Source organism: Drosophila guanche, unplaced genomic scaffold (assembly GCF_900245975.1).
Source record: "Drosophila guanche unplaced genomic scaffold, DGUA_6, whole genome shotgun sequence".
Taxonomy (NCBI): Eukaryota; Metazoa; Arthropoda; class Insecta; order Diptera; family Drosophilidae; genus Drosophila; species Drosophila guanche.
Window position 1 is genome coordinate 4,912,689 of NW_022995753.1, and position 27,745 is coordinate 4,940,433.

General features: G+C 45.4%; 1 protein-coding gene across 2 annotated transcripts in view; it reads left to right on the plus strand.

Moving 5' to 3' along the window:
- The window catches only part of LOC117588458 (acetylcholine receptor subunit alpha-like), a 36,965-nt gene extending 15,421 nt beyond the window's left edge, over positions 1-21,544 (plus strand). Inside the window, exons 2-11 of one of the 2 annotated variants that reach the window (XM_034279746.1) lie at positions 1,833-2,127; positions 2,321-2,501; positions 5,917-6,032; positions 13,208-13,376; positions 17,335-17,471; positions 18,067-18,213; positions 18,294-18,386; positions 18,452-18,994; positions 19,025-19,520; positions 21,206-21,544. In XM_034279746.1, coding sequence (XP_034135637.1) covers positions 1,833-2,127; positions 2,321-2,501; positions 5,917-6,032; positions 13,208-13,376; positions 17,335-17,471; positions 18,067-18,213; positions 18,294-18,386; positions 18,452-18,994; positions 19,025-19,520; positions 21,206-21,406 — 2,378 coding nt within the window. In that variant the 3' untranslated portion in view covers positions 21,407-21,544. Of the gene's footprint in view, positions 1-1,832; positions 2,128-2,320; positions 2,502-5,916; positions 6,033-13,207; positions 13,377-17,334; positions 17,472-18,066; positions 18,214-18,293; positions 18,387-18,451; positions 19,521-21,205 lie in introns of both variants that reach the window. The other variant, XM_034279744.1, reaches the window with a different exon arrangement.
- The last annotated feature ends 6,201 nt before the right edge of the window (positions 21,545-27,745 follow it).

Here is a 27,745-nt window from a genome sequence, read left to right on the forward strand (position 1 = left end):
GGTGACTTCGAGTGTGCGGTGCCTGTTGGGGTGGTGGGGCTGCTGGCGTCGGCAGGGTGAGTGGTGGGGGGGGGGGGGGGGGGGGGGGGGGGGGGGTCGCTTATATCCTGGACACGTCTGTGGCGTAAATGTGCGAAAATTGCAGGTGCCCCTTAATGATGCAGGAAATGAGTTAATGCGCCGTCAATGCCAGCGACAGCAACACCAAAGAGCATTGGGCAAAAAGACTATAGCGACGGGGACAGTGTGAGAGAGAGAGAGAGAGAGAGTGGGGACAAAAGCTCAGTCAAGCGTTCGCTCTATTGTTGCTGCTACTCTCCCGCTCTCCCGCTCTCTTACTCCTCTGCTGCTGTCTCTGCCGCTGCTGCTGTCTCTGCCGCTGCTGCTGTCTCTGCCGCTGCTGCTGTCTCTGCCTCTGCCGCTGCTTCTGCTTCTGCTTCTGCCTCTCTCTCTCTCAGCTAGCTTTCCGGCTCTACGGGTTGGCATGCAAAGCGGAACGGTAAGAGCCAGAAGCCAGCTTGATTGGCATCCTCCCTGGGGGAGCCGAGGGTTTTCAGCAGCAGGAGGGCCGAGCGAGCAGGTCTGCGGATGAGTGTGGGGGAGCGACATCATCATCATCATCATCATCATCATCATCATCATCACTGAGGCAGCTGTAAAATGTCGCCAATGTCATTATGCGAAGCTTGCGCTAATCAGCTTATCATTATTACATAGAAACCGGATGGCTGATGTGGCCCACAGTCGATCCGATCCAATACCAAAGGATGCGAAGCGAGCAATAAAAATGCTTGTCGCTTCAGTCCTAAGCGCATTAAAATAGTTACGAGATGGAAGGAGAATAAAGGAAAGAGCAACCCCACAGAGAGCAATACAAATTATGCCCAGACAGGAGGAAAATAAATCAATTAAAAGATTTCCCATCTTTCTTCTTTCCTTTTTCCTTTTTCCTTTTTTCTGTTTTGGCAACCGCAGCGAAAGTGAAAGCCAAAAGATCCCCAACAGCATTCCCCCCCCCCCCCTCCAAAAGCAAAAGCGAAAAGCTAATTAGCAGAGCGACCCATTCGACAGTCAGATTAGCCAGACAATGTTAATGGCGTGGGAGGGCAGGGGTGGTTGTGGTGGGCGATGTCCGAGTGGATGAATGAATGGTTGGATGGATGGAGGGCGTGGCACGGAACGGCACGGCACGGCACGGCACGGCCTGGTCAAGCATATTCTGCATGTTTATCCGCTATCAGCGTATATCATTAATTTAATGTGCCGCACATTAATTGACTTTGGCGGTTTCGGGGAGATGAGACGATACCGAACAATGACCATAATGTGCGAATATATATGTACAAATACCCACACAATGTTGTCGTGGGCGGCAGGGGGGCGCCTTAACCATTGAACCATTGAATATTGCTAATGAAATTAAAAGCCGCAACAGAGTCCGTGCTGTTAACAGAGCAACTAACAGAACAAATAACAGCGAGAGAGAGAGAGAGGAGCAACGATCGGTGCACAAGTCTCTCTCTCTCGGCCGTTCTTTCGTCTCTCTTCTTCGTTCGTGCACTTTTCTTGCGCTCTCCAACTAAAGCTCGTGCTCAGCTCAGCGCGCTGCTGCTACGCGCGCCAAAGCTCTCTTTCGATCGCTTTCTCTCGCTTGCACACGGGCAATTCAGACCCGCGGGCTCTGCAGGTAGAAAAAGCTTCATTGCCCGCTGGCTTTATACCCAATTTAGCCACTAGGAAATTAATCGATTATGCATTTATGACCAATACCCAGCATTGCTAATATGTATTCTCTCTTGTTGTGTTTTTTTTTTATTGAACATTTTTGACAGGCAGCACAGCGAATCCGGATGCCAAACGATTGTACGACGATTTGCTGAGCAATTACAACAAACTTGTCCGGCCGGTGGTAAATGTAACGGACGCTCTCACCGTACGCATCAAGCTGAAGCTGTCGCAACTGATTGATGTCAATCTGAAGAACCAAATCATGACCACCAATCTGTGGGTGGAGCAGTCCTGGTACGATTACAAACTCAAATGGGAGCCAAAGGAGTACGGCGGCGTCGAAATGCTGCACGTACCCTCCGATCACATCTGGCGACCGGACATAGTGCTCTACAACAAGTGAGTGCTCGTTCCCGCAGGGCAACTGTCAGCTCCACCACACACAAACACACACACAAACACACACACACACACACACACACACTAATTGAATACATCTACTGCTCGTTTGGGTTCATTCTTCTCTCTCCTTTACGCTTTACGCTTTCCGCTTTCCGCTTTGTGCTCTGCTCTACTCTGCACTGCTTTACAGCGCCGACGGCAATTTCGAGGTGACGCTGGCCACCAAAGCCACTCTAAACTACACGGGACGTGTGGAGTGGCGTCCGCCAGCCATTTACAAGAGCTCCTGCGAGATTGATGTTGAGTACTTTCCGTTCGATGAGCAAACCTGCGTCATGAAGTTTGGCAGCTGGACCTACGACGGTTTTCAGGTGAGTGTTATTCCCCAAGCTCCTCGATGTAGATCTGTAAGTGGCTTACAGTCCAGGAGGAGTAAAACGAATCATTTCATTACTTACTTGCATAAAATATATCAGAAAATCGAATGGTCATCTATGTATATGCATATGTAAATTGGAAATACAATTGTAAAAGTCTTTAAATCAGTTGGCAGGGCCATTTGTGGTTAGGCCTTTGGGGGTAATTGGTTTATAAATTTGTTGCCAATATTCAAGTAAAATAACCAACTACACGGCAAAGCAGTGCAAATGTATGTCGTATGTATGTAGAGTGTACCACAGGGTTGTCGTTAAGCAGAGCACAAAGGACAGACAGCCTTGGTTACAACAGCAGCCTAGAAATGTTTATCTCCCGCTGTCTCATTTACACATTTACAAATTGCTCCACCTAGGCTGGTGGCCAGGTCTGAGCCTGGTTTAGTGGTCATAAACCGAAATGCGCTCATAATTCCTTTCGGGTTCCCTGCCATAGAATTTCTCACGTTTTATGACCACACAGCATACACCGAAACACACACAGAGAGAGAGAGAGAGAGAGAGAGAGCCAGATGCAGATTCGAGCGAGAGAGAAGGCGAAAGATTTGGTTAGCAGAAGACCCCAAGCGCCCAGGAAGCTTCATAAAAATGTCTCTAGTGGTTTGGCAAAAGAGCAAACAGCAGTAGGAACACCCAATACAGGATACAGGCTACAGGCTACAGGCTACAGGATACAGGAGGATTGAGGACAGAGGACAGCGAGCGACACAGGACAATAAGGCCGCCTGACACCTGCCCGGCCAAATGTCGGCGACAAAGCGACAACCAAGCAGTTGCGAGAGGCCTCGTAAAGTTTCTGCAACTGGCATTCGCCACAGACTGCAACCCGGGTATGGGCATGGATACCGGAGAACCGGAGCCACTGCTTGCTGCGGTCCGGCGAGGCTTAACGCGGGCCACCCCCACACAGCTAAGGGCAGCCAATAATGAAGTAGCATTAGTGGAGATTTAAAGACGATTCTCTCTCAGCAAAAGCCCACAAAAAGAAATAGAACGAACGGGTGAAAGGGGTTAACCACATGCAGATACTTGGCTCTGGTTGCTTATCTATGGCTTCCATTTGAGGCACCAACTTTGAAGGAAATTCCAGAGAAATTTGAGTAATTTCGTAAGCCTTTTTGTTGGGGTTTCCCTGCCTTGTGTTTCCTACTGCTTCACACCTTTGTAAGACAGTAATTAGCTACCCCTGGGGTCTGGCTTGGTTCTCACTTAACAATTTAATTGCTGTACAAGGGCCAGTCCTGAGGGCATCGAAATATCCAAATATCCCCTCATTGAGAGGAAGTATCCAATGCAAAAGGCAGTCAGGAGTCAGCAACTTGTGCGGCTTGCTGTGAGTTTGAAATTTGCATTTGCTTGACGCACAAATGGCCACAGGCAGGCGTGGAAATCGTTAATCTGAGCTAAAGCCACACTCAGTCTCAAATTGATTGGCAGCACGAAGTACAGCATGGCTTCGGCATTGTTCAATTATTGCCTGACTTTTGAGCAACACGCAAGGACATCTTTAATTGGCAGGACAGGGGACAGATGAGCTTGAGCTTGTCCACTTGTTGACTCATTTTTGAGCAAAAAGTCAAAGTCAAAGTCAGAGAGGGAGAGGGAGAGGGAGAGGCAGGTGGTGGCTCGTATGCACAAGAGTGTGACAACACTGAGAAAATGAAGGCGAGGCCAGCAGCTTTTTACACCAAACAAATTATTTATAAACTCTCCAGAGGACTGCTCCTCCTCCTCTGACTACTATTTTGCACAACAAAACGGAAATATTTCATTAGATCGTCGCAGGCATCCTTGTAGTGAAATTTCCGCAACCACTTAAAATCACAATTTCCGCCTGAGCAGCTTCAGTTGCAGCTTCCAGTTGCAGCAATCGGCGAGCACCGAGCACCGAGCACCTGGCACAACCCACAGCCCACATCCTTTGCCTCTTCCGCTCTCTGATTATTTTTGCCCCATCTTGTTATGAGATTTTTGGCTTGTCTCTTCCGTCGTGCTGGCTCTGTCTGATTCATTGATGTTCAGCCGACATTGATTTCCTAATTTCGTGTCAATGATCCAAAAGTCAGCAGCAGCGATATATGGGGAGTGACGGGTAAGACGCGCACAAAGAGCCAAGAACCAAGAGCCAAGAGGCAAGAGGCACGAGTTCATAGGCTCAATTTTCACACTTGATTTTGCACACACAAAATGTTCCAACATGCTTCAAGGGAAGGTGCACAAGCGAAGAGCTGCAAAGAGGTGCAGAGAGAGCGAGGGACCGCACCGCACGGTGGGTGAAAGAAATCGTATTAGCGTCACTTTTCAAATTTCACGCTTTTCCAACAATGCTCGTTGCCTGAGCTGTCTGGCTGGCTGGCTGGATGGCTGGATGCTGCCAGGTGTCTGCTCCTTGGCCATCGAAAATCGTCGAGGCGTAAATTGGCAGACAAAATGCTCTGGCAAAATTGAACAATTCACTTGCAGAAAGGAAAGAATTAAAAATGTGCATGCAAAAGTGAGCCAAAAGGTGAAATGCAACGCGTGGAAAGAGGCAACTTGGAGTCTATTATTAGGCCACAATTTAGCCCAAAGTTGGGAGTAGTTTTAGGGTTAATCATGGGTGTACTTCAAGCTGGCTAGCGCAACCAAAATTCGATACTCTCAGCCAGACGAATGTTGGCCCCCAGCTGGCAGTCAGCAGCAGATGCCAGCGCCCAGCTCTTGCAGGTTCTCAGTTGTATGGACTCCTGGCTTCTGGCTTCTGGCTTCTGGCTTCTGGCTCTAGTCTCCTGTCTTCAGTGCTCTGCTATCCTTTTGTGGCATGCCAATTGCAGTAGTGTCTTGTCGCCTGTCCATGTCCTGTCAGCTGCATTCGTGCCGAACTAAGCAAAACTGAAACTGAACCAAGCTGAACTGAGCTGAAATCGAAGTGCAGGCCTTGGGTATGTTTGTCCATTTTTTGGTATCGATGGTGCCTGCTCCTCCTGCTCCTCCTCCTGCTGTGCCATTGCCATCTTTCTCTTTTGCTTTTTTCCAAAAATGTTTCGTTGGAAGGTAAATTCGGTGCGAGTTTCGTTTGGGTATTCGTGCATCTGACGTTGACAGTCAAATCGGAATCGGCAGGAGAGCGGCAGGGCCCGACAGCACAGCACAGCACAGCACAGCACAGATCCAGAGCGACAGGATCCAGGTACTGAGTCTGCCGTCCAATTAAGTTCCCAGTTCGGAGTAGCGCAGTAATTGTCTAATCACTGGCAATCGACACTGAGAGAAATGAGTGGAAGCTTAAGATGTTTGCTTTAAAGTTGAATCCTAGTCTGGACTTATTCTCTTATCTCTTATCTCACTCACTCTCTCTCTTTCGCACTTACAGGTGGATCTGCGTCACATCGATGAACTGAATGGCACCAACGTTGTTGAAGTGGGCGTGGATCTATCCGAGTTCTATACATCCGTCGAGTGGGATATACTGGAAGTTCCTGCAGTGCGGTAAGTTGAACAAAGACACCTAACCCACCCTCCCCCCCAACCCCCTGTGGCAGCACCCGTCCGGGGATGCATCGAAAAGTACTTTTGGCAGAAACTCCTTTGGCAAAGTTTCTATTTGGAGGCGCCTTGGACGCTGTCACCAAACACAAGCACACATCTAGCAGGATGTCATTTCGTACACACACACACACACACACACACACACACACACACACAGGTCAAGGATGCACAGACAGAGCGAGAGAGAGAGAGAGACTGCGGATAATGATGATCAGCTGGCGGAGTGTGTGGGTGTCGCCAAAATATGTGTTTACATTTTACATACATATTTACATGTAAAATACATATCTACCATACACATCTCTCTCTCTCTCTCTCTCGTTTGCTGTTTTTTTTTGTTTTCCTTAGTGTTAAAGTTTTAAATTAAAAAACTTTGAGCCAAGGAAAAGGCTGCCAAAAATAAATTCTACATACATAGATGTAAATACATAAATACATATTTACATACATCAATTCATACATAGCAGCGGAAGCGGAAGTGGCTGATGCTGCTGGGGGCTGTTGCTGCTTTTGCATCTTTTCTGCTGACCGGTCAGCCATAGGTGTGTGTGTGTGTGTGTGTGTGTGTGTGTGTCTGCTCATGTATTAGTCTATTCACTGTACATACAAATATGTGTGTGACTTTCGTTCTTCAAGTGAAAGTAACAGGCTGGGAGGGACTCCCCCAGGGACTCTTCTTTAATTTCCAAACCCCAACAGAACTGGGGGGTGAGGAGGGAGCAGAACCTACGCTTGTGTGCACACATCAGAGCGGGTAGGGGGCAGGACACCCCAAAAGGGTCTCGTATTTAATGTCCTTAGCTACACAAAAAATAAAAACAAAACAAAAGGCAACACAAGAACAGAAAGAGAAACTTTTGCCGGCTTCTAAGGATATTTGAATGGGCCTCAAAAGACGCGAGAGAATATGTGAGAGACAAGAGGAGATGAGAGAAGAGCAGAGAAGATGATTTAGGATAGACAGCGAAGACTAATTAATTAGTTGATGACAATGGAGATGGCACAGAGAAGATGCTCAAAACATTTTCTATAAACTTTTAAACACAACTCTTGAGATTATTTCCCAAATACTTTCCACGTGAAGTACAAATCTTTGGCCAAAATACAAAAGTTTTATTGTTTTAAAGTTGCCCCATAAGAAAATATCAATCATAGATTTTGTAGGTTTATTGCTGAATCGATGTGCTAAAGGGAAATGCTCTTTAATTTGTTCATGAATTTTCTACACACGATTAGGCGCTGCCATTGACAGGACTCCCTTTTGCTTTGTGTTCTGCCACTGATGTTGTGGATTTGCTTCGGGGTTTCTTTTCCATCGCTTTCCTTTTTCCTGGTGTTTGCTGTTTTATTACAAACATTGCTCAGAGGAAGCAGAAAATCGTTGACCAAGTCAAGGTAGCGCCAGGATTCCTTGGGTTTCTCGTTGCTGCTTTTGCTGCTTTTTGTTGTCGCCATTGGCACGCGTGGCAGCCACAAACAAGTCGCGACTTGCGTCTCCAATGCCATTTTTATTTTTATTTTATACACGCGTGTGTATAGTGTGTGTGTGTATAGTGTGTGTGTGTGTGTGTGTGCCCCTGGTAAGGGCAGCGAAGATTGCCCGTGAAAGTCATGAAAGTGTTATTTATGTGCAGCCCCTTCCACACGACAATATGAAGGACAAGCGACAACAAAAACAGAAACAGAAGCAGAAAAGCCATAAGCTGCTCACCTGAGTCCTAGAGAGAGAGAGAGAGAGCATAGAGCAGACTGGCAAATAAAAGGAAATGTAGCAAGTTTTGCCTTGAACTATGCTGAAGTTTCGCGTGAAGCCAAGAAATGGCAAATAAATCAACTCTCAGCTCTAGGACTGTTTCCAGCCACAGAGGAGACCACATATCTAGGATATGGATATCTAGAGTCTAATTTGACCAAAATGTATGTAAAATGTATGCTACATGCATGCTACATGCAGTTTACATACATATGTATGCATGCATGTAGTTAGTGTTCCCAACAATCGTGTCAATGCCTATCAAAGGCAAACTCGCACCTAATTCAGTTGTCCTTTGACTGACAACCTTAAGCAGGCGACCAGTCCTGACAGTCCCCTCCAAGCGGAGACGTGACAAGTGGCACTGACGACGCAGAAATACATTGGGCGACAAGCAACAACAACAACAGCAAAATATTATATGTGAGATGTAAGAATGATGAGTACTGGAAACGAGGCTCAAGTCATTGACGGGAATTAAAAAGTTGACAGCGCCAGTTACGTGGGTATAAGTGGGTGGGGAGTGGAGTGTGGAGTGTGTGTGTGTGTGTGTGCGAAGGTTTATTTGGCATCGTATTCGCAGTAAATTATGCCACAAGTGCGTGACACACCCACAAAAGCGGCCTCTGGCATTGGGCGCGCCACTAAACCCGCTACCACTCCCACTCCACGTCCACTTTCTCCTCCTGCTGCTTATCCTCCTGTCCCCTCTTGACTTACTCCCTTGACAGCTTTTATTGTCTGCAGGCTCTTGGTGCTGTGCTCCTAAAATGCTGCAACACAATTCACAGCACGTAGAGCAATTTTCCCATGAAGCCTCCAACCTCAACCCCAACCCCAACCCCAACCTCAACCCCAACCTCTTCATCGCTCCCCAGCCCCGCCTTCACCCACAGCTTCTGCAGCTTGTGTACAGCCTCCAACAAGATTCCGTTTTAATGCGCATCGACAGTTAAATTAACTGAATGGCGTGGCAGTCTAGGAGGGCAGAGCCTCTCAGAATGAGAGGCGTGGCAGGCCACAGCACGTGCAGGCGGGGGGGCAGGTAAGGAGCAGGTAGACAATCAGGCATTGATTGACAACCAGCCATAGGGGGAGAGAGAGCGAACAAGACACAGCAAGCGGGAGAGCAAAAGAGAGCGAACAAGACCAAGCAAGCGGGAGAGCAAGACAGAGACAGAGACAGAGACAGAGAGCAAGAGCTGTAAAGCTGCCAATGGAGAGCAACAAAGAAATCAAAAAGTCTGTAATCAGCCGGCCATCAAATGAAAGCACTGCCACGGGGCCTACTACCATTTATTTTATGTTTATAACTTCTCGGACTTTATGTTAATAACAAAATCAAAGTGTGGCTTTTATGGTTTATAGTTTTGTACTTGTACTTTGTGCAGCAGAGATTTTGCTTAAAGTTTAGGATTTATGACACTCTGACACTCCACTGTGCCTGCTCTTTGCGCTAGATCAGGGTTCGGCACGCAGGTAGCCAAATGTACAGACAACGGGCACGAAGTCCAAAAACCGTTTCTTGCTTCTCTGCCGCTGCGGCCAATACGAAGTTGTTCCGCTGCCGGTTCGCTGCGGCTGCAGCTCTGTGTTCGCGAAAGCTTTTACGCTGCGCGTCTCTGCCGACTGCGCTGCCCTCGATCGTTTCGCACGCTGCCGCCCGCTGCTCCAGTTAGAATTTCTCTGCTTAAACAACTTTATGCAACTTTGACTTGCTTTACGTAGTAGATGTTCGCTTTTGTTTTCTTTAGCTGAACTAAGCTCATAATTTAAAGTATTCCCATTCCATTCCATTCCATTCTCGTTAGTTCGTCGATGGACTGCACTTAAATTGCTTGCAAACTTTTCGCTGTGGGGAATGCAATTTCTCTGCTCTCCCCCACCCGCTGTGCTCTCTGCTCTCTCTGCTTCTCTTCTTTGCATTATTTTCCACTCGATAATCTTTAAGCTTTTCGTTTTCATGGTTTCCCTTCTCTCTCTCTCTCTCTCTCTCTCTCTCTGTGTGTGTTTTGACTTCATCATCATCTGTTTTATCTGCTTATTGGCGGCTGCCTCGCCTCTTTTATTGTCATATTCCACAGCTCATCCCTGGGGGGCTGTATTACGTCTAATTGCCCCAATGCGTCGGACAGCATCCGAGCATCAACACGCCAGGCACATACAAAATTCCATCTCTTCCATTTTCCATCTTCCAGCTGCTGCTGCTGCTCCGCAGCATTTCCATTTTTTACTGCAGCTTGATTGCTTGATTACCAGGCACAATTTTTGGTCGAGTTTGTGGCTGCCCCCAGCTCCAGCTTCCGCCGCATGCCATATTTTTATTAGCCACCCCCAACAGATCGATTAAAATCATAATTAGCAAACTTTCCACAGAGAGAATCCCAAGTCCCAAGTCCCACCAGCCCTGCCCCTGCCCTGGCCCTGTTCCTGCCTTTTGCGGTCACACCTCAATTGCCACACTCTGTGCCCGTCCTTGGAGACTAATTTCCTTCGCTTCATCTTCGCTTCTTCTCTGCCAGCTCTGCCCGCTCCGCCCGCTCTGCGCTCTCTTCTCGCTGCTCTCTTTTCTTTGCTCTGCTTTTTTTTCGCTTCTCTTCTCTGCTCTTCTCTGCTCTTTTCTTCAAGTCATGCAACGAAGCGTGTTTATGTTAGTTATTAAAATTCTATTACTTACTTTGATTTCTTTCGATTTTTTCTCATGCACGGATTTTGAGAACCTATCGGGGGGGGGGGGCAAAAGTTGTTGAAATCAATCAAGCATGGAGCGACCTTTGGCCACTCCCCCAGCGCCACTGGGGAGTACGTGGAAATGGGCGAACTTTGCTTTCTCTTTATCTTGCTCTTTCTCATTCCCTTTTTTTTATGTTGCCAATCATTCTGTATTTATGCGTTTGCTCTTTCGACTCCAGCAGCAAACAGCAAATAGCAATCATCAGGGGCTTCAGTTGCTCGCGTGGATCCCTCCGGGGGGTTGAGCATTTTTGGTCAGTTTAGTGTGTCTCCACCCAGCGCCCAGCTATGTGTCACTTTCCCATCTCCTCGCCCCCTCACTCAGTCAATTTCTGTGGAATTTCACTTAATTTTTGTTTTGTTTGACCCACCCAACAAAAATAGCAGAAATCTAAATAGAATTTGATTTAAATTCAGTTCTTTTTGGGTAAAAATCATTTCTAAAACACACACACCGCAGGACAGGCCAGGGGCAGGGGCAGGGGCAGGGGCAGGGGCAGGCTTTCCCTTTCAACCTATTTTGGCTTTAAGCATTCTCGTTTTACTTTCTCTCTTTTGGGGAGGGTTTTTTTTTGGCTCGTTTATTGCCGCACACGCCGCGTGTGGCTCAGCGCATTGATGAATTGTTGCCACAACATTCTACGTCTAGAAAGTGCCTTCAAGTCACATCAAACTGAAGTTTTGTTTGGTCCCGACTGGTACTTTTGTTGCCTTTCTTATTTCTCTATTTCTCTATTTCTCCCTCTCTCTCTTCTTTTTGGTACGTTCTACGTGGCGCCATCTCTCGGCGCCGTGCCCAGACACACGCAGCGTTGTGGGTGTGGACTACGCGTGTCCATTTAGTCATTTCCATTCCACTCCATTCCAATCCAATGTGTGCGTGCTTTATTTTGTTTCTTTTTTCTGCGGCTGCTGCCTATTTTATGATTTATTGTATGTTTTTGGCTGCTGCCTCTCGCTTTTGTTGCTAACCAACTAACCAAGCCGTCACCGAGCTTATTACACAGAGACCTTTGCACGTACAGCAGTGCCCACAGCGAACCTCCTTCCTGTCCTAATGCTGTCTTAGGGCTCCTTCAAGTCCTTTTCGTGTGTCCGTGTGTGTGTGTGTGTTGGTGTGTGGAGGGGCATAAGCTAAGAGAAGACCGCGTGGACACTCCTGGCATGTTGACCAAAGCTCACTTTAGCACACTTAATCTGTATCCCATATTACATTTTGCTGGCTGCAGGAGTGGTGGAGTTGAAATAGCTCAGGGATAAGCGAGTACATATGTACTATGTACTATGTACTATGTACTATGTATGTATACATATGTCAGTTACATTTTTCAAGTGTACTTTGTGTTAGCACTCCCAATTGCCTCTTATCTTTTCTATAATTAAATTAATATTTTTTATTGAGAGTTTACGGCTGGGAAATTCGATTCGTGTTTCGTTTGGTTTTCCTAAGAAATTTATTCCTGATAGATTCTAGATTCGGGATGTCCTCTTCTGTCTCTCTCTCTCTCTCTCTCTCTTTCCCAATTCGCTTTTGAGTGACTGGCATTTCGGAATCGCCTTGGCAAATTATATTTTATTGCTGCAGCCATCAGAACTAACCCACAAGATGTTGGCCTTCAATCCCGGATTCCACATGCCCCACAGCCAGCAAAAAATAAACCCAACACCCCGACCCCGTGCACCCCTTTGGCTCTCCATCCTCCATATTTTGTGTGCCTATTGCCACATACTTCATTTCTATTTGGAGGCAAAGTCAACTGCCACAAACAGTTAGTTGCCTGCCGGCCACATCCTTGTCGGTTGTCGGTCGTCCGTTGTCCGTTGTCCGCTGTCCGTTGTCCTTGTACCCCCTTGTGCCTTTGTGGACGCCTTTGCCGCTTTCTTTTGCACATTTTCCTTGCTTCTTTATTATTTATTTACAATATTTTCGTATTCAAAATGAAGCCGCAAGCCACTCGGAATTATTGATGGCTCCAAACATATACAACAACCCGTGGCAGCAGGCCTCCGCCTCTCCACTCCACTCTACCCCTTTATATTTTTATTTTGTATATTTTGTCGTTGTGCTGCTCGCCAGATCCTGTTTTAAGAGGGTTTTTTTCTGGAGTGCGACAACGACAACGACAACGAACAACTGTAAGAAAATAAAACTTCGCTTGACTCAATTTACAAATACAGCAACAAAAAAAAATCGCTTCCTTTTGCCTCCTGGAGCTTACTTTTGTTTCAACTTTTGCTCGCGGCAGCAGCCACAGTCAGAGATTATTAACTTTTAAATTATGCATTTTGTCAGGCAATAGGAGTGGGTCGAAGCGGGCAAACCCAACCCGTTTGAATGATTTGCAAAACTGATTCCAGCAAATGGCTCTCAGACTTTTAGCCAATTCATTTGATCAAATTCTAGCTTCAGTTTTACAACAATAATTGTAAAATATTTGCACATATTTTACAACACTGCTATTGAGTGAATATTTAGTCAGTATTTTACAATATTTATTATGCGGCTGATGATTTATGGGATTGGGAGTGCCATACATTCGTATGTGCTCAAACTTGTAAATAAATAATTCTACTTCTACTATACATCTCTCTCTCTTTTTCTCTTCCTCTCTGTATTTATACTCTGCAGCAATGAGAAGTTCTATACGTGCTGTGATGAGCCATATCTGGACATCACATTTAACATTACGATGCGCAGGAAGACACTTTTCTACACGGTCAACCTGATCATACCCTGCATGGGCATCAGCTTTTTAACCATTTTGGTGTTCTATCTGCCATCGGACAGTGGCGAGAAGGTGAGTTGTGGAATCATGGGAATGGGCATGGAAACCTTTACCGCTTAGCTGCTCAAAAGCTACCCTCCTGCACTTGTTTTCTTGAGCTGAAAGTAAACAAAGATCACTTGCATGTCTATGCCGCTTGTTTATGATGACATCAAAGGTCGACATCCGCTGCATTGCATACGTTTTACGGCACACTAAAAATGTGACAGTAAAATATTGCAATTTTTTTATTATGGCCACTCAATGGCCGAGACCACTGCAAGCCCTCTCTCGCTCGCATCTCTCTCTCTCTCTCTCTTTGACAGTTTCCACTCTATTTTTATTTGCCCAGGCACATCTGCGTGCCCAGCTCGTACGCTTCTGTTTTTTTTTTCTTTCGTTTTCGTTAAACCAATTGCCATAATTTATTGTCCGTTTTCCATTTGGACCACCACTGCACAGTCCCCGCTGCCCAATCCGTTCAAAATGTGCTTTTAATTAAAACGCAAAAAAAAGGAGAATTTCACACTCAAATAAAAATGAAAATGAATATGAAAATGCAACTCAACATTTTATTCATTTTGATTTTAATGTTGCAGTGTTGACTTTTTGGTTGCTTCTGCTTTTGCTTTTGCTTTCGGATGGTTGGAGTTTGCCTTCATTTAAGTTTGAGCAAATAAAATTACACAATATGTGCAATTAAATGCGTATCCAAACATATTAAGGAACGCAGCGAGCCCATAAGAGACGAGCCAAAGCTCTCTCCCGCTTGCTTCTTACCGCTCTTGGGCTATAGCCGGAGAGAGAGAGAGCGCTCTCTTTTTTTGAAGTGATAAATATAAGCATTTACATGCTGGCGAAGGAGAGACTTATGTAATAAATAAATAAAATACAACAGAAATATAATAATAATTTGTGTGCACAAGCGGTTTGTGGATTACGTGGAACACCACCACAAGGACAGACACACACACGTACGGAGGCTACAGTATACGATGATGCCGATGCCGATGCTGATTCTGGACGACATCGACATCGCTCATGGAGCATAATTTATGTTATAAATATTGACAGCGTTGAGCACTTTGATGGCATATCCCCAGTAGACATTATGCAAATGGCCATGCATTATCGAGTTAAGGCCGCGCACTCGCTCAACAGCTAATGGGAGAACACCAACTGTTCGGTTCGGTTCGGTTCGGGGTTCAAAACAATTTTGATCAATTTTTGGTCTTGCTGAAAGGGAGTTACATTTGTCTACACAACATGAACATGTCCAGCCACATACTCTATAGCTATCGGGTATAACAACCAATTCTTCTGTTATTATTATTTTTAGCTGAATATTTTTGTCGTACTTCCCTTTTCGCATTTTTTTTTGGTTTTTGTATTGGCAATTTTGCCGTGTGGACACATTTCATGGCAGCGTTGGGGGTTCCCTGTGGCCATAAAGGGTATGGGCCAGACACTGCCGGCCGCAAGGCCTTTGGGGGTGGTGGCATGTACACAGATACATGCATATGCGCAAATATTTGCGCCTAAAAGCGGGCAGCGGCAAACAGGCGGACACTCGGACAGACAGAACAGAACAGAAGTTCCTGAAAACTTGCCGAATTCCTTCCACTGACACACTGACCAGTGGCACCAGTTACAATAACTCCTGCACACTCTCTGGGCACGTATGGAGGTTCGAATACTACACTCCGCCAGTCGTCCGCTGTCCGTTGTCCACTATCCGGCGTCCGGCGTCCGGCAAAATTCCGAGTTTCAGTTTGGAGCTTTCTGCATTGCGATGGCATCGGAATTGGAATTGGAATTGCCAATTTACATGCATATGCGCCACAACGCACTTCATTCATGCAATTGCCGATTGCGGAATTGCGGGATGGCAGGAAGCGAAGGGGTCGCCACGGATTGGGCCGGGACTAAGTAGCCGTACTGAACAGAGGCAGAGGACATGGGGACCCTTTTTCAGTGGCGATCCGGCTTGCTTTTTGTGTATTTGTATCGTGTTTTTATTGTTAAAACAATTACGTTTTATGTGCGGGCGGGCAGAAGAGTGAACGGACAGACGGACAAAGTAAAGATTGAAACTGTCCACTCAGAAGTTTTACCGATGATGCTGATGATGATGGCCTAAAAGCCCCGTTGTGAGCTGAACCGTGTCGAAACGGAAACGGAAACGGAAACAGAAACACCGAAATCGAAACACTGAAACATCGTAACCGAAATGCATTTGCCACCTTAATTGCCTCAAGCATTTGCATAAATAATGACAGCGATGGGAGCGTGAAATGAGTTTACTCTCACCTTAATTACTCGAACGCCCCAAATCTATATAATCTTTTTAGAGTTTTTGTTGCCCTCTTGTGCCAGCAATGCACGTGGCCACAGCGCTGTTAACAGGCCCGAGTAACAGAATGTACACAGCTCTGTTAGCGCTCGCTCTCTCTCTCTCTCTCACGATCCACACGAGCTCGCTCTTAAGATCCATTAATCCACAAACAAACTGAAGTATGCAATAACAATTACACAAAAATGTCATGTAAATCCTCTAGACATTTTTTCGCTGGACTTATGACATTAGGTTTAGAACTTGCAAAAAGCAGCAGTGTGTGCCGTTGGCTTGTAATCCCTAGCAATCACACGGCCATCTCCCCATGCTCACATGCATGTATGACACCCACTCTGAAGAGAAGAGTTGAGTGGAGTGGAGTGGAGTGAAAGAGCTGGCCAGATGGCAGAGGATTTTCGTTTGCAACTTGTAGCCTTAATTAGGCAACGCCACTAATCGCTTTGCAAGCGCTGGTCCTGGCCCCCGAACCTAAGGCTAATTATCATAAAATCATTAAGCATCGAAAATTTATGCCGCAGCAAACAGAGACAGGCTGACTGACAAACACACCGCCGCACACCGACACGACACGACACGACATTATCCCCCACCACCCCAATCAAGCGCACAAGAGACTCAAATCGCGCGTCTCATTTTCGACATTTAATTACTTTTTGCATACACTCAGACACACACAGAGGCAAAGCTCACTTCATTACAAGCAACTGAAACGGGGTAGGCATGTGGGATACCCTTTCAGCTGCATTTAATAATAAAACCCCTGAAGACTTTAGCTCGTTGGCTTTGCCTGGAACTGTCTTTGGCAGCTACAAATTATAGCAAATATCCGAGAGTAATTTTGTCTTGGCAAAAATCAAATCGAACATCTCCAGTGCAGTGCCAGTGCCTGGCAAGGCCTCTGCCTCTCTCAGAAATCATTTTGCGCCCCATTGAGAGCACTGAAAAGTGTGTCGCGGTTTTTCTTGTGCGCCATTCCTTCATGCATATGATTTGGTGGACAGTTTTTGGGCAGCAAGAAATGGCCCGAAAAACCGCTTTTACGCCCATTTGGCTTCATTTTTTATTTCCATTTGGCGCCCCGTTCGCTCAAGCATTTGAAATCAATTTAAATTTTCAATTCCCAGTTTTGCATTTGTGGGCCATGTGGTGGGTCGAAGAAGAAGCTTCTCGGCAGCAAGGTTCGTGTCTTTGCTTGGGAGACTGTAAATAACATTCAATTAACAGAAGAAAACTGCTTTATGCTCACCCTCCCCCGCAGCTTAAAGCAGTGCAATGTTACACTCTGAGATCGGATCTGCTGTAGGAAATATCAACAATACTTAACATTAAATGCAAACGAAACTAAAATCAGCTTAAGGAGCAAACTGAGTCATACTCATGTTTATGCATTATAAATGAGATATGAGAAGCGTTCTTATCAGCTGCAAAGAGAGATAGAGTGAGTTTCCTCTACGTTTTGTCGCTTCTTTATGGGCTGCGGGAACTTTGGCGCTTTACATTTTCGCACTCGCGACATGCAGCTCAATTTACACAGAGAGTTCTAGAGCTAGTCCCTGTCCCTGAAACATGTTTGACTTCCATTCTCTCTCTCTCTCTCTTTCTCTCTCTGTCTGTCTCTTGCCTCCCTGGTTACAGGTCTCATTAAGCATATCCATTCTGCTGTCGCTCACTGTGTTCTTCCTGCTGCTGGCGGAAATCATTCCGCCCACATCGCTGGTGGTGCCGCTGCTGGGAAAGTTTGTGCTCTTCACCATGATACTGGATACGTTCAGGTGAGTGTTTTCTTCTCCTTCTTACGATTTCCTACCGATAGCGAAATGAATGCGAAATGCGAAATGCGAAAAAATAAAACTTTGTTCGGTGGTGAGGTGAGGTTTAGCTCTCCGTCTTCCCCGTCCTGCTGCTGATGATTGTGTTTGGTTTCGCCCTACCCATAAATGGGTGCCGCAATTTACAGTCATTTGCCACGCCCCCCCCCCCCCCCCCCCCCACCAGCAGCAGCAGCAGCACCATCACCACCAAATGATGACCGCCTAATTGATGGTAAACAAAAGTCGAGTCGACTTGGAGCTTCAGTAGTCTCCGGTCTAAGGCCAACAATGGAATCGCCACTGGCGCAACAGGACCCAGGACCTTGCCTCAAATGATGTAATTAAGGCTGGCAGACAGGCAGGCACTCCCCGAGCAGCAGCATCTGCTTTTGCTTCTGCTCCTGCTCCACCTTATTCTTTGTGCGTGGGCAACGCCTTGGCCAGCTCCTAATTAGACATGGGCGTCGAAAGTTAATTACCCAGACTAAGAGAGCAACTCACTTAGGTTCCACTTCACTTCATTCCACTCTCACTTGCACCCCTTTCTTCCGCACAGCATCTGTGTGACAGTCCTGGTGCTGAATATTCACTTTCGGTCACCCCAAACCCACACAATGGCTCCATGGGTGCGGACGGTGTTCATCAATCAGCTGCCGCGATTTCTGGTTATGCGGCGACCGCTATATCCGATCAGTGAAATGATGTGAGTACACACCATGGGGTCATCCCGGAATATTCGCCATCCATTTTGTAATGTGTATTGAAACAATTTGAAAACTGTAGCAAATCCTCGCGCCGTCTGATGGTGCGCACCTGCAATGGACTCGAACTGAGGGATCAAATACCACCGTTGCCACCGCCCGTGGCCTTGTCACGGCAAGTCGAATTCTCTCACCAATTGGAGTCGAGTTTGATGAATTTGTTCGTTGATCTTCTTGCAGCATGCACCACAGCCCCAAGACGACGTCGCGCAGCACATCGCCACACCTGCAGCACAGAGTACAAACCCTCAATCTGATGGATGAGTGTGGCATGGGTATGGGTGGTGGTGGTGGTGGTGGTGGTGGGGCGTCCACCATAACCGGCCACTTGAGCTCATTGTATCCGCCAACCATCTCGACGGTGAATCAGCAAACATCGACCACATCCTCGCTGATCGATGCCCAGTATCATAATCAGTATCAGCAGACGGGGGGCTCGCTGCTGGATCATCCGCTGACGCCAACAAAGTTCCGCCAGATGACCTCCACCTCCAGCCAGACGGGTCAGAATGGCCAGAATGGCCAGAATGGCCAGAACGGACACCATCACTATGGGGGTGGCAAGTCATCCTCCACCACTACGCTGACCCACCAGCAGGCCAGCGGCCATCACTTGTACCGCCAGCAGTCGAGTTGCTCGGCAAACTTCTCGCCACTGCCGCAGCATGCCCATCAGGCCCATGCCTCGACCACCACCAGCGACCTGGGCATGGGCATGTGCGGCGGCATGGGCATGGGCATGGGGATGAGCATGGGCATGGGCATGGGCATGGGCATGGGCATGGGTCTGGGTGGCAATGGTAACCCCAATGTGATAAAGTCTACGACAACAGTTAACTCGGTGGCCACGGCCTCCACACTGGCCGATTCCTGCTGCAGCGGCATTCAGATACATCAGGGCATGGGCGCCGGTGCCGCCTGCCAATCCTCGGAGCTGCTGCAACAGCATCGACCCACCACATCGGCGGCGGCAGCAGCAGCGGCGGCAACAGCAGCAGCAGCAGCTGGAGGAGGACCAAGTACCTCGGCAGCGGCGGCAGCAGCATCGGCTGGCACGCCACCGCCACCACCGCCGCCGGCGTCGGCCTGTGATATACTGCCCGCCTGCCAGCGAGAGGGCGGCCCACACTGCTGTTCGGGTCGCGGAAATGTGCGACAGCGCTGGCACACCTGCCCGGAGCTGCACAAGGCCATGGACGGGGTCAACTACATAGCGGATCAGACGCGCAAGGAGGAGGAGAGCACAAGGGTAAGCACATAGTCATCGTTTGAAGCGATGCAAAAGCGTCGTTAAAACTCTATTTTCATGTTAGCAAAAGTCGTTTGAGTTGAGTGGATGCTAAGAAAAGCTTGTAACGGAGATGGAAGCTAAAACTGCTGAAGAGCAGTGTGGATCGTACTCTTTGCACTCTCTTTACAGTGCAAGAGAGTAACAGCGAACGCTGCAGCGAGAGTTAACTGTTTGCGTTGCTGTTACGCCAACAGTCCGCTGTAGCTAACAGAAGCACACTAACACGCTGTTAGTCGGCTAGTTAACAGAGCTGCTGCACCGCTGCTCCGTCAACTCCGGATGTGCAATTAGGCCTAAGACACTAGTGCCTCGAAGTGAAACAAAGCGAAGTGAACCCTACGTTTCATTAATGTTCTTTGGGCGTATTCCTTAATGAAAAGGAGAGCCTATAAATCGACGACAGCAGCAAAAAGGCAAGGGGCTGGACAGGGTTCAGCAAAGCAGGCAAAAGGGAAGACCGAAAGCCGCTTAACATTTGGCTTAGACACGACAGAGAGACAGAGATGAATGCAGATATATTACAGAGATAGAGAGGGAGCGGCAGATGAAGGTCTGACGGAAGTCGGTGTGTGGGTTGGGCTGGGTTGTTGTGCGATGTTAATAAGCCTGGCCGTAATAAATTAGAGCAGCCTTAGGCCGGATTTATGAGAACGCCAATAATCGATACACGAAATGCAAGGGGAAAGCAATAGGGATATGGATAGGGATATGGATGATGTCTGACTGTCAGTGGGTCTTCCTGTCCTGTCCTGTCCTGTCCTTCCCAGCCACTGCCCTTTTTATTTGACCTTACATGGCAGTCATTGTTCCTGCCTGTATCTCCGTTCGATTCCAAGTCCAACTGCTGCCTGTTCTAATGTCCATTGCCTTTGTATTTGCTTCGTATCTTTATGTTTGTATGTGGCTATCTCTTTTGCCCGGCTGCGACAAAAGTTTTAATGACTTTTCATGCGCCTTATCGGGCATCGGGCATCGGGCATCGAGCATCGAGCATCTAGCATCAGGCTGAAGCACGCCAAGCTCCCAGCAATGTTCTCGTCATAATGAATGTTCTCTTGTGGCATTGGACAAAATGCCAATAAAAGTATTTTATTAAAATTACGCACACATTCAATCATTATTGGAATGTCATGCCGGAGCTTACGAGTGGCAGTCTCCTGGGGCGGGCGGTACCAGGCCAGAGGACACAAATGCCAAAGGAGCGAAACGCTTGTTCTGGCATTTACATTGAGTGCGTGTCAGTCTGTGTGCCACGCCCCTGGCTGGAGCTGGAATTGGGGGGAATTAGTTCAAAATATTCAATGGCTCTGCGACAATTTGGAGCGAAAATAAACTCATGCTGGGACATGCACCATTTTTAGTTTGCAAAGCTTCGACGTTGATCTAGAAGAATTCTTAGGAATTCTCTTGTAGAGTTATCTCGAATAATTCTTCTGCGAAAGTCACGCCAGAGATGTGAAGTTCGTCCTTGTTTTTGGTGATTCTTTAAATATTTTGCAACACGATTGCTGAAGCTTCTTTGGTTGCCAGCTAGGGAACTAAAGGCCTGCTGGGACTTTGCTTGCACTTTGTTTAAAATAGATTTGAATTCAATTTGCCAATATAGATGATACATTAATGCCATTTCTTAACATTTTGAACAGGTAAAGGAGGACTGGAAATATGTGGCCATGGTGCTGGATCGTCTGTTTCTCTGGATATTCACAATAGCCGTAGTTGTGGGCACAGCGGGCATTATACTGCAAGCACCGACGCTCTACGACACCCGCGTGCCCATTGACATAAAGCTCTCAGAGATAGCCTCGACGACGGCCAAGCCGAATGTGGCGCGGCCAATTTTGTAAGCACAAAATATCGCGATAGGTAGCGATACTACACTACATTAATCGTATGTACACACACACACACACCACAGTCTGAAGAAAGCCACAGCAGAAGAAACCATCAAAATATGAGGATGGATGGATGGGATGGGATGGTGAATGGAAATCGCATTTGTTTTTTCTTTAACAACCAAAACAATAGCAAACGCAACAGCAACAACAATTGTTTAACGAACAACAAATATTTAAAAACATAAGAGAATCGAAGTAACTATAATTATAGACAAAAAAAACGAAACAAACAAAAGGTAAAGTAAAAGTGCAAGTGAAACAAAAATTGTAATTGTTAAATAACTAAACTAAAACTAATTTGTACACTACAAAAAAAAAACAAAAACAAAGGAAGAGAAATGCAAACTAAAGAGGTTTTTTTTTTCAAGTCAAAAAACGTACAAGAAAGAGAGAGAGAGAGAGAGAGAGGGCAGAGCAGAAAGTAGATTCCGTAGATAAATTCAGAAGAAAAAAAAAAACATTTTGTGAAGCGGCAAAACTTAGAGAAATTAAAAATAATAACAAAATTAGACAAAAGCAGAAATAATATTTGATAAGCAAAAAAAAACCAAAAAATAAGAGTAGAAGAAGGAGATGGGAGATGGAGGAAATGAAAGGAGAAAGGAGACAACAACATTAGTTAGGCTAAGTCCAGCAAGGAGCGAAAAACAAAACAAAAGAATGGACATGAAAAAAAAAATATATATATATATAAATGAAAGTGCGTATGTGTGTGCGTGTGTGCGTGTGTGCCTGAGAGCGAGACTGCAAATGATGCATGCAAATTAGTGCAAATAAGCAGCCCAAAACCCAAAGCCCAAAGCCCAAAGCCCAATCCCCAATGCCACCCAATTCCACGATTCCGCCTTGTGGCAATTAGTTAGCACAAAGCTTTAGTTATTATCCCCAAAACTGTACACAAAACTGTTGTGCACGTTGCACACGTGAGGAGCGTGTGCGCATAGTAAATAATCACCATTAGAAATTCAAATTCAATTTTGGCGCCTGCATTGCCTAATTGGCAGCAACAGCAGCAGCAGCTACCCTCCCCCCAACAATAACAGCAAACAGTAGAAAAAATTGCCAATTTTTTAATAATTTCTTAGAACTATTTTCGATTGTTTCTTCACCTGAATATTCTCATCCAATTCATGGAACAGAATTTTCTGTTCTTTTTTCTCTGCAGAGGGTATCAAAAACGCACACACACAATCAACATTATGCGTGGTTGGCTCACGTTTCTTTTGCTTCCATTCCAGCAGTCCATTCCCCGTCCTCACTCACTCTCTCTTTCCCTCATACTACCATAATTTATGCTAATTTTCAGCTGCATAATTTAGCCAAAAAAAAACGCGATTAGAACTCCAAGAGAACCATGTACATATGTACCTCTGCCTGCCCCTTTCCATTTTTAGTATGCCGAATCGTTTTACACTTTTTTTATGGCTCATAATATCAAACGATGCCTGATTGGGAGGGGGGCGCGAACCACAACAAAAACGGCAGACTGCCCGAACAATGTGTACAAAATGATCCAAAAAGTTTGTTGCAGCAGGCACGCTGTTAAGCAAGGGAAATTTTAACAGCGAGCAGGCGACAAAGGTTTCGACTACAGTTTGGTGTGTGTGACGGGAGCGTGGGTTATTTCTGTCACACTTATTTTGTATTAATTAATTAAATTCAATTGCTTTAGGTTTATTTCCACGGTTTTATTGTACCTTGATATTTCCCTATTTTGTATATCGTTTTGGACACATTTGTCGCCTGTTCCGTTGAGTGGGAGTCCGTTTCAATCCGTTTGTCCTCCCGCACCATAAAATGCAAATGGCGATGGACAAATTTCGAATGTTCGTGTGGATGTCAGCTGAGGCAAGTGTCAATCACAGTCACCGCACACCAATTGTTCTCGTCACATCCTGATACCATCCTGTATCGCCGCCCCGCTCACACGAGCACAACAACACTGTGCAATTTTTAATTAAATGAAATGCAAGGGAAGAGCATAAACAGAACTGAGATATTGAGATAAAGAGAGGGAAAAGAAGAGAGGAGGAAAACCCATTAACGAAAACTGATATCTGAAGATAAAAGAAGAAAGAAGAAAGAAGGAAGAAGGAAGAAGAAGGGAATGAAAGCGATAAGAGAGTGAAGTGGTAGATGAAGTGCTGAGATGTCAGATAAATCCACTTGGCAGATAAAAAGTGAACAAATTTCTGACGGGCTGTCGACGGTTGTGGAGCAGAAAGCACTTGCCAGGCAAGGGCAAGGCAAGGCACTTGCATTTAATGGGCCACATCCACAAAATCCACCCATCAATGGCCGCCACACAATGAATTAGAGTCCAATGGGGGGAAGAGGAATCATAATTGTTGTGGGAACAAGCAACAGCAAAAGGGCAACAACAATGTTGCTGCAGATGAAAGGCAGTGGAAGGGCAGAGCAACATTTGAGCGTGCAATGGAGACCGTTAGGCAGGGCAGGGCAGGGCAGGGCAGGCAGTGCAACTTTGTGGCTGTGCAAAGCCAAAGGCAGAGGCAGAGAGAGAGAGAGAGAGAGAGAGTAGTGGAGTGAGGTGAGATTAAAACTAAAGCAGTGGATGTGGACATCAGAAGGGGGGAGTGACCAGCACAGCATGGAAGGGTGAAAAGAGTGTCATAACAATGCAAAGTGTGTGGCCTGGCCACACACACAAAAAGGACATTAGCCCTGCTCCTGTGGCTCCATTGGCCAACCATTCGCATGTCTCCCATGGCTCCCGACTTTCTATGGTTTTCTTTGCTCTTGTTTGCTTTTGTTTTCTTTGTTGTAATTGCCTTTGTTTCATTCATTTATGTTTCGGTCGTTTTGGGGTCTCACTCCTTCTCCGGTGACCGGGCTGAATGCCGATGAGCGCTGCGTATCGGTGTGGGTTTTGTTTGTTCTCACTTTCGCACAGCCTAAAAGTATTTCACAGTAGAGATTCGCTGGCGTGGAATTCGTGTTGCCTCAACATATGCTAAACGACATTCCCATTGTTTCCCTGGCCCCCGGAGTGGCAGTAACAGTTACAAAAAAAAAAAATAAGTAAAACACAAACGAACAAAAAGGTTTCCCGGAAATGTCCATCATTGGCCATTTCCACTGTAACGGCATTTTATCTATGAGCCAGAGTGTCGCGTGTCCGGCCCAAACGCAGGAGGCAATACAAAAGCAATCATAAAGTTATAGCCTCCCGAAGCGCCTACACCACCAGCAAGCAGTTCAGTTGGCAAGCAGTTCTCTACTGTCCGCATGGCCTGGCCCTTGTCCACGGTCCACCACCGCCTGCGCACCGTACCGAACTGAACCAAAAAGCAACTTTACACCCTTGGGCGACATTTTCCACTACGCAGCCATCTATCTACCGGTTGCCTGCCGCCTGCCGCCTGCCACTTCCGTTTCCCGTTCTACTATGTGTCCTGTCCCTTCCTGTTTCTTCCCCTTGTCCGCTGCATCGTTTAATGTCCCATGTCCTATCTGTGTTTTGTAGCTCTACTTCTAGCTCTGTGTTGTCTCCCAGCCGCCACCTACCTTTTGGGCTCAATAAGAGCGACAAATTTATTGCTTGCTAATAGGAAAAACAGCCTCCCTCTGGTCCTGTTCCCCCGCTCACCCCACTCGCAAAAATGGTCAGGACAAACTTTGTCGAGCATTTTTACAGCATCTTTTTTGTTGTTGTTGTGATTCCTTTTTGTTGTTGTTGGTTGTTTGTGGGCCTCGCGGAACAGAGCAAAAATATGTTTTCAACGTAATTTCATTCATTATATTTGAATTGTTATAGTCGTTGTGGGGCTTTTGTTGTTGTTGCTACTGCTGCCTGCTGGCTGCTTTCTGCTCATTTTCATCTGGCTCATTATCGTGGCACAAAGCCCCGCACACTCACTGCCACACACCTTCACAATTTGGGGGGGCGTCCGTTTTGGCTAATTTGAATTTGATTTCATTCGGAAAGTTTTCCTTTTTTTTTTTGGCACTTTGTTGCCATTTGGCATTCCCTTTTCAGGCGCGCATTATGTGCCGACTGTGACAAGTGCAAATGATTGGAGGCGACTCCACACCGAAGCTGAAACACCCTAACCAGTTAGAGGACCAATAAAGCTATAACTGTATCGCACATAAAGGGGGTTTTGGCAGATGGGTACGCGATTCAAGGTGAATTTACTAACAAGTTCATCTCTTCGCACGTTTTGCACTGCTTTAATGTACGCCCTTGTAGGGTATACATCTGAGTTGATTATTTACAGAGAGAGAGAGAGAGAGAGAGAGAGAGAGTTAATTGATTTTCAACACAGAATATTTGTGTACGTGATTTGTGTGCTTTTTATTTTGTCATTATTATGATGAGTCTGCCAAAGAAATAATGATGCCAGAAAACAATGCCAGATGGACTGCAATGGAATGTCCTGTTATATGAAATATTTCAGTCATTCCTTAATTAACATTTTGTTGTTGTTGAAAGTTCTCGGAAAACTTGTGTGTGTGTGTGTGTGTGTGTGTGGACGCCACAAAAACGAAATGAACCTCTAAGGTTTCATAATCATGATGATGATGAGAGTATAAGCGCCAGACGCGAGGATTTTTAAGTACGAAAAAGTTCAGCTGTTCCACAACAAAATAATCATTATGTTTGCATGTGTTTGTGTGTCATATATATCACTAGTCATTAAACGAAAATAAATTAGTAAGCGAGTAACAAAGAAAGGAAAATCGAAATCGAAATCGAAATCGAAATGTAAATGTAAATGATTTAAAAACAAAATATTTATATGGGACAAATTGGAACAAAAGCGAAACAAAACAAAACACGAAAATTAGGTTTTAAAAATATGAAATTGAAGTATTTTTTACCAGAAAGAAAGAAGCGTCGCCAAAAATTGAGACAAGGGCACAGGTGCAGGTACAGGTTGCAGGCGGCAGGCGGCAGGTTGCAGGTTGCAGGTACAGCTGCCCACAAAACATTGCGGGTTGGTGGCGGTGGTTTATACATAAACAGTTAGATATACTCGTACCATATATATATATATATATATATATACATATACACTATATATTTGGGAATCGGGGCGAGATTTTGTGGGGGAATTCAAAGAACTAAAAACTACAATTATGAACACAAAAAACAAAAAGCAAGTAAGAGAAGAAAACATTTTTTTTATAACGTACCTTTAACTGGGAGATCGAGACGGAGATGGAGGAGCAGCGTTCAACAACAAGAACAACTAACACTAATTTTAAAAACATATATTTAATAGTAAAATTAACATACAACTAACATTAACATTAACATTAACATTAACTTTAACATAACAAAACAAAAAAGAATTAAACATTGATAAGCGGATTATATTGTGTGGCAAAAACAAGAGGCAACATTTTTGCAGTGGGATAAACTTTAGTAAAAATTGTTTAAAAACAAAAACCAAACACAACATAACGAATTGAATTACATTTTAAGCAACAACAAACAAATAACAACACAAATGTGGAAAAACAATTAAGATTAAAAAAACAAGAAGATGTTTAAGCAAAAGCAGAAGGAAGGCAAACAAAAACTATAAAATTATACGATTTACAAAACTAAGTATAAAAAGAATAGAAAAGAAAGGAACAGCAGAATCCCAAAGAGGTTCGAACGGAATGAGAGAGGAAAATAATTGTAAAAAAAATAGAGGAGAATACTTTTTTTTTGCTCAATGCCAGAGGCACGACCCACACTTCACACCCCTCACCCCTCCACTAACTCACCCAATTCCAACATCTTCTAAAACAAAAACAAAAACTAAAAAAAAAAACTAAAAACAAATAATACGAATATATTTCGCGGCACGTAACAAATTTGTTCATCACGCAACGAAAACAAAAAACAAAAAATTCACACACCATACAATTTTCTAAGCAAATTGCAAGAATTGGACAAGACAACCAAAAACCAAAAAAAAAGTGTTTAAAATTCAATTAAAAACAAAAGAGCGAAAAGAGAAACCAACACAAGACATAAGCAAAAAAAGAGAACGAACCGCAAACAAAATAAATACAATTAAAAGTAAAACAAAACAAAACAAAATAAACACACAAAATTGTAGCTTCTAGTGAGAATAATTTTTAAAATGAAAGAAAAAGCGAAAAGCGAAAAGAAAACAAAAGAAAAGATAGGCAGCGGCAGAGGCAAACGCTCTGAACAAAAAAGACCCAAAAGAAAACAATGTTAACAAGAAGTTCGGCCAGCCGGAACATGGTATACCCTTGCAATTGAATGAATATTTGTTTGAGGGCACACAGTTCTTTTCATCT